The sequence below is a fragment of the Typha angustifolia genome, chromosome 15 (assembly GCF_048772165.1).
Source record: "Typha angustifolia cultivar Huaian chromosome 15, ASM4877216v1, whole genome shotgun sequence".
NCBI lineage: Eukaryota > Viridiplantae > Streptophyta > Magnoliopsida > Poales > Typhaceae > Typha > Typha angustifolia.
In genome coordinates this window covers 13,315,614-13,326,717 of record NC_133253.1, presented here as the reverse complement: position 1 = coordinate 13,326,717, position 11,104 = coordinate 13,315,614, and the positions used below count along the sequence as shown (strand labels likewise).

At 41.3% G+C, this 11,104-nt stretch overlaps 1 protein-coding gene across 1 annotated transcript; it reads right to left on the bottom strand.

Annotated features, from left to right (window-relative positions):
• Window positions 1–1,791: 1,791 nt before the first annotated feature.
• LOC140779105 (LOB domain-containing protein 25-like) lies at window positions 1,792–3,736 on the bottom strand. Its single transcript, XM_073124072.1, has 2 exons — window positions 3,421–3,736; window positions 1,792–2,882 (listed from the first exon to the last, which is right to left on the bottom strand). Exon 2 carries the CDS (start codon window positions 2,872–2,874, stop codon window positions 2,305–2,307), a length of 570 nt encoding a protein of 189 aa, XP_072980173.1. The 5' UTR covers window positions 2,875–2,882; window positions 3,421–3,736; the 3' UTR covers window positions 1,792–2,304.
• Between the last annotated feature and the right edge of the window lie 7,368 nt (window positions 3,737–11,104).

Sequence of the window (11,104 nt, the reverse complement as noted above, 5' to 3'; positions counted from 1 at the left end):
AAGTATAGAGCATAAAACATCTATCAATAAGTTTTATGTTGCATAAAAGAATATTTTTTGTCTTGCAATATTATAGTGAAATATTGAATAGCTTTTGACAATTTTAAATAATTGATATTAAAGCGAAATAATTTAATTTATTTTTAATTTTTTTAAAAATATAGTGGTCATTACGATATTTGAAAAAAAAATTCAGTCGTAAATGTAAAAAAGTAGCTGCTCCTTAACTTTTCATATTTTGACCGCTAATAGAATAGTGCATAATTAGTCAAATAAAGATTCATTTTGAATAAATATATTTATATTTAAATCTAAATAATACTAATTTAACTGGGCATCGTTAAATTTTTTACTTCGGTACAAATTTTTTTTTTTTTTTGCATACGTAAATATGCTTTCTTTTCCATCAGGTTTTGATGGAACGGTGCAAAACCTAGTAAATGTACCTAGTGGTGACCAGACCATTCAGACCACTATCAGTCGCGATGGAGACATCGTGAAAGATCTAATTGCTGTCGCAGAGGCGATCTTTTGCTGGGGACGTGGGCCCTTCCGAGGCCAATGCCGAGGAATTGGCATCGTGATGGAAGTGACCGCTCCCGCTCCTCCCAACAAAGCCAAAGGACAAAAATGACCGAACAATTGCGTGCTCTTTGAATTTTAAATTTTCATTTATTTGCCGGCCCCCTCAAACTTTTGTTTTATTTCCCTTCCCTTCTGTTTCTATATATGTAATATATACTTTTTTTTATTAAGGACCGAGTACTAGGTCAAGAAAAATACAAGGTTGCTCATGTTCACTGTCATGTCAAAATCTAACAGAGTCCTGTGCAGAATCTTTCTACATATACAATAGTAATGGCAATACTTGCCAAATATGAACGGCAGCATGGTGATGTTGAAGGTGACATATGAGCAGGTCCTTAACAAGCTTTATTTTTACCATTAAGAAACAATATTTAAGCTGACTACCTTTATATAATTAAGGGGTTAAAAGAAAAGCAGAAAAAGGGCTGGAAGGATAACAACTTAACAACCTCTCTGCTTTGGCATCACATGAATAAAGACGCAAAATGTCCAGTAAAGGGGTGCAATCAGTAGGGGGTTTCATGGTGAGCTACAGCAGATCGATAAAGATAAGGAGTTATGTGTCAAATCAAGCACGGATGAGACTCACTGATTGGGTTGTTCCCACACATTAACATGTTGGTGGGTAAAGGGGGTCAGAGTTGTCTTCATCCATACTTCCCAAACCCAAACACAAATCTATACCTACGTGTGAACTCAAGGCTTTCGAGCATGAATCTGAGGACGATCACAAGGAATAATATTAGGTTAACCAAATAAAGTTTGAACCTTCCTTTATTTAGAATATGTGCTTGTGAAAAGAGTTGCTTTCTGTCCCTTGGTCAAGTCTTTTAATCTTAGAAATATATGGATGTCAAGAAAGGAAGAGAAGCCAAATATATAGGGTTTAAAGTTTATCTTATTAGACCTGGAAAACACCATAACCCATAACGCAATACCTCTAGCTAGTACAAGAGAAACAGTAAATAATGTGGATGATGAACGTGAGATGACTTATGAGATATTTTTCAACATGGTGCAAATAAAGATTGAGCTTTCTCTGAAACGTAAGGATCCACGACCAAAACTAGAGAGGGAATTTGAATATATCGTTCAACTAGAACGTTATACGTCTCTTTCTAAATTGCATTCTTTTAACTAAACTGACTAAAATTAATTTTAAAGCACATAGAAGAATTCTTAGGCCAACCATATGTAAACATTTCCAAGTTGATCATTTCTGCATATGTTTCAGTTCCTTGGCCAAGCATCTGTTTCACCAAGCACTAAGCTAGCTAAAGTTTCCACATATGATACTTGTACTGCAAAACATGAAACTCCAACAGAAACAAGAACATGAGTTAGAAAATAATCTAAAAACCTAAATGTTAAATATTATAAGCAAGGAAATCTTCCTAGAATGTTGCGTTAAGTTCCTAAGGGAGATATTGAGAATAACATACCTCTTAAAAATTCTCTTAATGCAACTCCACCCTAAGGAGAAAGGGAAACAGTATATTGTTCTTTATAAGATTTAATTCGAGACATGGATTTCACTCAATATAGTCCTTCATGGGGAGAAACCAGAAAGGATTTAAGTGAAACACATTGCCTATGACATACATATAATTCTCAAACAATTAAAGAACAGCAAAGCTTACCTTGTCCAGAGATACTGACTAATCTCCACTTATCATAGAGAGAGAAAAAAATCCTAGAGCTACTTACCATCTGACTCTACCTAAACTTGCTAGTACTCCTCTCAGGCGACATACTGCTCTCCCCTCTTTCGTTCTGATCCATCTCTTCAGAAGCATTGCTCTCTCCTGAAGGATTACTATTGGTCCATGAAGGAGGATAAGGCACAGAAACATACTCAACTCTTTGATAGCTTCCAATTGGCGGTGTCGCCGCAGCCCTCAATTGCTGCACGGGCATTCCTGTCGTGACATCACCGCAGGCGTAGCGAAGCAATTCGGCATTAGCGGCATCGAGCTCCTTTTGGAGCCACTGCACCTGCTTCTGGAGTACTGAGATGGCACCGACGCAGCCGTAGACGGGATCTTTCACCCGTGCCTCGGCCTCATAGGCCAGAGAGTTGACGGCGTCTTCCCTCTGGTGTGGGAGGAGCTCGTTTAGGAGTTTTGTGACGTTGCTAGCGCCAAAGATCTTGTGTACGTTGGCAAACTTTTGGGGTTCCTCTGGGGGAAAGTAAGGTGCAAAGATGCAGCCTGGCAAGCACTTCCTCCTCAAGAACTTGCAGGCGGCGCAGGGAGGGTTGGAGGAAGAAGGGTTTGAGGAAGCCATGCCCCACACTGCAAAGATAAGAAATAATGATGGAAAAGACACCAGCTAGCTACTTTGATCTAGTTGAACTCATGAAGAGCTTTCATTCTAGGGTTAGGGTTTGGTGATGTTGGTGGTGACTGATTTCTTTCCTTTCATAGGGAAAATTAAAACAGACATCAAAACCTACCAAGTTTTACATCTGGTTTCTTTGGTTGAGAAGCTTACTTAAATTCATACAGAATAGAGAAAAAATTGATAGGGAAACTTATTGATCTCATAAAATCTAGTCTCCCCAAGTACCAAGCCAAGCTAGATCTTGCCAATAAGTTCCTCAGAATAGTTAGGGTACTTTCCTTTCTCTCATGCCCATGATTATGTTTGATTGTTTTTTTATTGTGGTACTCGCATCACATGGAAAAAAAAAATTACAAATAAGAAACCATCATCTTGCCTAGAAGAAAACATACACTTGCAAGTGAAGTTTCCATGTCAAGCCTCCTCCTGACTTTTAGGCAGAGAAATCTACTTCTATCATACATGGAAGTGCCAGATGCTAAATATTACCTCTATGAGACCCCGAAAATAGATCTATCTGATTAGAGAGAATGGCAAACGAATCCACTCTCGTTCAGCTTCAGGTGCTCATACTCTTGCAGAATCCAAGAAGCTGCATTCATATTTATGATGTAAAGAAACTCCAAAGATTTATTTCTCTTTGGGGTGGTGGGGGGTATAGGGAGACAACCAAACTCTCATCCGGCGAGGAAAGCTGTAAACACTGCAGAACAAAGGAAAGCAAGTTTGACAGACAGGAGCATTTAGGGATAAGTAGAAGAAAATGGAAGTCCAAAAGAAAATGAACAAATAAATAAAAGATGGACTGTGGCACTGCACCCATGACAATCTTGCACCGGACCATCTATGCTCATCTTATGATGGAAAATAAATGACGTGCAAAATAACATATATATTTATCATGAGTAATGATTTCTACTGTCAAACCATAATGGATCTATCTAGCTACTCAATAATTAAATTTTTTTTAATAAAATTAAACAAATAAGAGTAAAACATATTGTCATTAAGGTAATTAAGACAAGCAAGAAGACTAATTGTTGAGCATTACGAAGGGGCATATCGCTGGAGTCCACAGTGAAGTGAGTCGTAGAAGATTTACGCACTGCAGCATTGTGATTTAAATACTAGTGGATAATTTTGCTTTTCCAGCGGGAAGTATATATAAGAAGAATAGTTAATGAACCTACGTACATAAATTGAAATAGTTAATTCCACTGTTGCTAATCAACAATTATTAAATTTTATCCCTTCAATAATTTTTTTCTTTTCCGATAATTGTTGTTGTTTGTATTGTGATTATCGTACTTATGAAAATTGTATTTATTTATTTTTGAGAAAGGTATTTTGTTACCTTTTAAGTTAATTAGTAGGTGTTTTATGCACGACATAGCATTTATCATATTTCTGTAGCTTTAATTTCCCTACTAAGGTCATTATGTCTGGAATCTATCAGAATATGTGGATGTGTGAGCTCCTAGATCATTTGATACACCAATATAAATGTCAAAGATTACGTTAGAAATATTTGCAATCATTGGCTCACATGGCCTTTGTTGTTTTATACGCATTTGTATGCATGTCCGTTAGTGGGTCAGTCTTGATACAGTTAAGACTTAAATCATTAGTCCGGATTAGCAAGCAATTCTTGATATCATTGACACCTGAACGAACCCATTTGTTATAGCTAATATGGCGTAAGTTGCACATTTGACGCCATTTTGTAGTCTTTCTATTTTCCCATTAAAGTTCGAGGCAGAACACAATCCTTTACAGTCATGTAACTATCCTGATGAAAGAAACTAATTTGCGATGAGAATGCTGGCACATGATCTTGCTCTTGTATTAATGTTAATTTTTCAATACGACAAGCTATCGCATTGTCCTAATGCATGCATGATAGTGTTCGTTCTCTTTCGCATGAGTTTTTATTTTCAGATTTAAGCGTGCATATTGATTCCCCTCAACTATACAAAATTGTCTGCAATACAGATCGACCCCAAGTCAGTTTGTATCAGTCGACCATATGCAGCCTCAAATGGTGTCATGCCATTGGCTAGTAATGTTATAACACCCACAACCAAACACGTGCTTCCCATGTGGATAGAACTCACATGATTACTATGTGACTTGTTGGTCAATATTTTAACATAATATACAAACAAAAAACCCCACATTTCCACAAATAAAACAGACAAAAATAAGCCCATAACACCATAGGCTACAGTAAACCCCAAAATACGTATCCATAGACAAATAAAATTACCTACGCAAGAGCTAGAAGCTATTTAGCTTAATTTACAAGAATAAATAAACAAGAGAAATTAAAGATAATTCTTTGCCAGCTCCATCACAAACCCTGGCTCATTAACTAATCTAAAAATATTTTTACCAGAAAGTGGTGAACATAAATTTAAGCAATTTTTTATTTCTACAGTCTAAAAAGTAGTACAATAAATGATGCAACAATAAGTAATTATGAATATGCGTATCCTGATCAAATCAATGTATCACTTCGGACTATCAAGTCCTTAAACTCGAGTTCACATAGAGCTCCGCCCATAGGCCATGTTAACACCACACCAAATAATATGTATTATCTCAGACTACAAAGTCTATAATATAGGCTCATGCACAGCTATACCCGTAGGCTATATCAATCCTACATTTGACTACACATATACTCCAAGGGAGGGTAGACCCTTGCGATAGAATCACCAGCTCATCACCTGGCGAACAACATGACCAAATTGTTCGCCATTGCAAACTAAGGAGCTCAATCATAAGCCCATCATGAAGGTTAGTATCGCACATTGATACTACCATCTAAGCCCTCGGCTCCATATCGTCGCACCACTATACTGAAATCATGAGCCGTCGCTCAAGAATGTCTTCACCCTACGTTATCTGGTACCACTAGGTCTACATTATCCTACCCTTCTCTTTGTCTATCTTAAATACCCTAAATGATATGATTCTCGTTGATCGATAGTAAATCGCCTATCGCTAGGCGAAATAGCTACTTGATTGTCTGAGATCAATAAACTAAGACCTCAGGTGTGGGCCCTAATATATATAAGTATAAGTATATTCCCCACCCCTAAACCTGGCTAGGGAGGTGTTGGGTATTGTCGAGACGTAGTAGTCACCCCCTTTATGGTCGTGTAAGTGTGCAAGTGGTATAATATTATACATCATAATAAACATAATGAAACACATTATTATCATGATTTATATGCCAACATACATGTATGATGCCTAATAAATTTGTGCAGAAATCATGATATGCGAAATCTTACCGAACAGTAAAATAAATTACTATGCATAACGTGCAATAATAACAATAATGAAAACATATGCACATACATACTATGAATGTAATGATGTCATAAGTTATTTTATTCTCTACACTACTCTTAGATTTAGGAGTTTCACTTGCTTGAACCGCTTTCCTAAGCTTCAACTATGTCACGAGATCATCCTCATAGCATACGGAGTCCACCTCCTCAATATAAAAAGTAAATAAAAAGCATAAGCATTCATTACAGGCTTGGGTAGATCCATTTGTGAATTTTTATATTTATTAATTAAGTTGAGCTAGCATAGTTGTACTAACGCCCAACACATTATTAAAAGCAATTTAAAATAATTCACCTCAAATTCTCGTTGTGGATTAGACTGTTTTGCTAATTAAGATAATCTATTTAATATGCTTTCCTTACAATAATCTCTATTAAGATCACCGACTCAATTTGCTAAAATTAATTTAACCAAGTATACACGACCTTGCTAAATCCTAAATTAGAGTTAGCTTCTTTTATATGTTATTTATAACGGCACTCTCAGGCCATGGTCTAATTCATTAAAATTAATTTGTAAGATAATTAATAAAGCGAACACTACTATTTGCTTAAAACATTGATTAATTAAGGCTCACAATTGCCGGCACTAAAAATAATTAAATAATGACTTAAATAATTTAAAGAGATAATTAGCGGGTAATTACTCTATTTAGCCAGTACAAAGCCAAAATAAACCTACCAAAAAATTTGGCCCAAAGCCCACCTTAACTAGAAAAACACATGGGTTGGCTAACCTAGAGCACAAGCTAGGCCGCACCTAGTCGGGCACGCGGGCCTCGAGATGGATCACAACCAGCCTAACCTAGAATGTGGGCCTAGGCTGGGCCACACACAGCTTGACCCGGAAGCGGGCGTAAGCAGGACCGTACCTAGCCCGACTCGGGACTCGGGCTGGCTCCACCTAGCCTGACCCGGACTCGGGCTAGCTGCATCTAGCTCGAGCTCAAGGCACCACACCCCTCTTTTCTTCCTCACCTTGATTGAAAGGAAGGGGGATGGTTGCCGGTGGCCACCGCCACTGATAGCCAAATTCAACAAGCCAAAATAAACCCACAAAAAAATAGCCCAAAGCCCACCTTAACTAGAAAAATACATGGGTTAGCTAACCTAGAGCACGAGCTGGTCTACACCTAGTCCGACACGTGGGCCTCGGGATGGGCCACACCCAACCTGACCCAGAACGAGGGCCTGGGCTGGGCTGCACCCAGCTCGACGCAAAATTGGGCCTGGGCAGGGCCGCACCAAACCCGACCCGGCACTCAGGTTGGCTGCACCCAGTTTGACCCAGACTCGGGCTGGTTGCACCCAGCTTGAGCCTGAGGCACCACTCACCTCCTCCCTCCTTCCTCACCTTGATTAAAATGAGGGAGGATGGCCGCTGATGGTCACCGTCACCGGCAGCTAGGGCAACAAGTCAGTCGACGCCCCCGCTAGTGGAGGAAGGCACGCACAATACCTACCCCATCGGTAGGAAAGACAGCCACCACCCACCAACGGCAAGGACCCAATTGATGGGTTAGAGGAGGGGAGCTATCGGTGAACCCGGCCATTGACAAGCTAGCCAAACCCAACACACTCCCCTTCGCAAGGAGAAGCCAACCGAGGGGAAGTCGGGTTGTTAAAGGCGGTCGGTGGCAAGAATCCACCTCGCCTTGGCTGGCTGCCAAGGCGAGGGGCCACCTGGTGGCTCCGACCACGAGCGCATCAAAGAAAGCCACTGGGGGCATCCTTGCGAAGAAGGGAAGCGCACCAAACCGATGTGGCCTAATACGAGGCCGTTGGCTAGTTGGATTATGGCAAGACCGAGAGGAGGAAAAATCAAAGGAGAAAACCCAACTCACTAACACATTTTTAGATTAAACATACCTAATGATGAAGGGAGTTTTGGCGCTTCGATCCTCGGGTCGGCAAGCTTGGCGGTGGTCCAACGCGAAGGCATCCCAAAGGTGGGACAAGGCAGCTGCGGGCAGGGAGAAGGAAGAAAAGAAAAATAAAAGAAGTAAAAGAAGAAGAAAAGAGAGGGGGAAGAGAGGAAAGGGGCGGATGTGCGCCCTTAAGTTAGCGCATGTGCTGAGCATGTGTGTGTCCAAATATATATATATATATATATTTTGTTATGGTTGTTACAGATGTGCCGTATTGTAAAACCATTCATCCCGTGGTAAATAAGACAGCCCCGTGGTTTTTCTCCTACCAACAATTTAGCATGTCAAATTGGCCACATCATGCACATATATCTCCACAACCTTCTTCCCTGTGTATAGATGTGCTAAAGCCGAGAAGTGGGCATACTTGCTGAGGCAATCTACATGAACATAATCACTATGTGACCTCAACGTGGGTAGACCATAAATGCAATCCATGCCTATGACTTCCTAAATTTTGCTTCGGTATAGGTAATGGTTGTAACAAGCCAGCGGAGTTTGCGATTTAGTTTTGGCTCTTTGGAACATTTCGCAAGCCCACACGTATGCTTGCACATCTTTATTCACACTTGACCATAAGTAGCTTTGGTTCATAAGTGTATAACGCCACTTCATGTCCAACCATTGATGTGTCATGGAAGTGGCGCATTAGCTCCACTTGCAAGTCAGTTGATACTGGAGCAACGACTCTATCTGTTATGACCCGATCTCAGCCACTGGCTTGCGTTCGTGTGTAGGAAGGCAGTCTGCGTAGTTGGACAAGAATATTCGTTAGATATTTTCTCGTAGTTAAAAAATTATAAAATTAGATGAGTTTGTTCTGTTTCTTCATGAACTAAGTTTGTGGTATTTATGCCCTTCACAGATTCAGGCTGTAGCTAGGATGAAAATGTCCCCACCGCGAATTGATCCGCTCAGATCGATCACATCACTCTACCATGCTTCCAACCACCTTGTCCTCAAGGTGAGAAGTCTAGGAAGCGCTGCATCAACTCGAACTCGGACTCCTAAGTCAGATTTCCCATCGGTCTATTAGTGCACTCCGCTTGTACTTATGTGATCAATCTTCCGTCTACTCGAATCCATCTCTTGGCTAGAACACGAAGTGGCATGGCTCTTGGTCATGGGTGGCTGGACCGGGTATGTTGGTCACAACACCTGTCTCGGCTGTAACTCGGGCTCACAAGGCTGAAGCATAAAACACTGGGTGTCGCAAATCATTTGGAAGATCAAGTTGGTAGGCCACCTCACCTACCCATTCAATCACTTAGCACGGCCTCCACACCTGCGGAAGAGATGAATTGTCCTAGGTAGTACTCAACTCGTGGCTGCCCTCAAAGGCACTTACTTTTCTTCACCTTTAGCCCATGCACCTATGGTATTTCCATGACTGTCTGTAGGTGTTGTAGGTACTCCTCTTTCGATTCGCTGTAAATGAGGATGTTATAAAAAAACACCAAAACATACTATTGTAAAGTTCTCATACTCGGCCTCCTCAGCCCTTGAAAAGTTGTTGTGGCATTGCTCAAGCCAAAGGGCATTACAAGGAACTCGTAATGCCTGTCATGGATTCGAATGGCTGTCTTGTGAACATTGGCCACCCGAACCCTGATTTGGTGATAGCTGGCCCACAAATCTAGCTTGGTGAAACTTATGGCCCTAGCTAACTTGTCCAATAATTCCTTGATAATCGGTATCGGATATCGATCATTGATGGTAATGGCATTTAGCTGTGTGATCTCATCCTTTTGAGCATGTGGATACTGGCAAGGCCTCAAGTTTGCAGGTGTGATCTCGATCTGATGATCGTGGTCACGGATTGGCGGTAGTCCATGCGGCTCTTTGAAGACTTGATCAAACCCTTGGAGAAGTGAGTCCAAATTAGTGGCTATTGTGTTACTTGGGTTCGGTTCCTCTGTGGTTGAGACAATTGCATCAACGAGCCATGGCAGCCGGCATGTGTAACCCGGTTAGGGCTTGAAGGATAGATCAAGGGTCTGGCTGCAACCTTTCGAGTTGAATTGGTCTCCCCTCATACTCGAAGTTTATACTCATCATGCCAAAATAAACTAGATTGGGCCTAAGCCCTAAAGCCAATGAACTCGTAGGACCAAGTCAGCCCCCTTGAGCACCAATGGGTCCAGGTCTAACTGGAACATTTCACCTTGGATCTGCATTTCAACTCCATGGCACGCACCTACTATCGATTTGCAAGACTCTGCCATCTCCAATGGCTACATTGAATCCGATGGTTGGAGGCACACCCAACCTAATTTGTCGCACAAACTTCTCATCCATGAAATTATGTGTGTTGCCGGAGTCGATTAGTATCTCGACTCAGTGCTTCTTGGTTGAATCCTCTACCTGTAGGGTTCGGGGTGCTCGCGAGCCCAAATAGGCATGTAAGCTTAACTCCGCATGCACGTCATCCTAGTAGTCCACGGCCTACATATCCACTACCTCCTCTTCATCGCCCAACGGCACCATTTCGGCCTTCTCATCTCATCCAAGGAACATGATCATCGCAGGTTGTTTTCCACACTTGTGGCCCAGAGCAAACTTCTCATCACAATAGAAGCACAAATACTTGGCCCTCCTTTCTTCGATTTGTGCCGGGGTTTGCCATCAGGAAAAGTTCTTCCATTGCCCTTCGAAGTTAGTGAGAGGAGCACTAGGTGGTAGGGATTTCCCCCCTTGAGCCCCTACAAATGGCCCATCTTCATGGATGGCCTTGTTCCCCGTGCGGATCCGTTTTGCCATGTCGAGATGTGGCCCACTATGGCATCAGCTCCATGACCCATTGGTTCAAACTATTGCCTAACCTAGCCATAGGTGGTTTGGGCCAATCTCTAGCTATGGGTCGTTCAAGCCCTGGTCTTGGTGCAG

Excerpts from the sequence above, each read along its gene's own strand:
- LOC140779105 (XM_073124072.1), bottom strand. The coding sequence starts at position 2,874 with ATGGCTTCCTCAAACCCTTCTTCCTCCAACCCTCCCTGCGCCGCCTGC.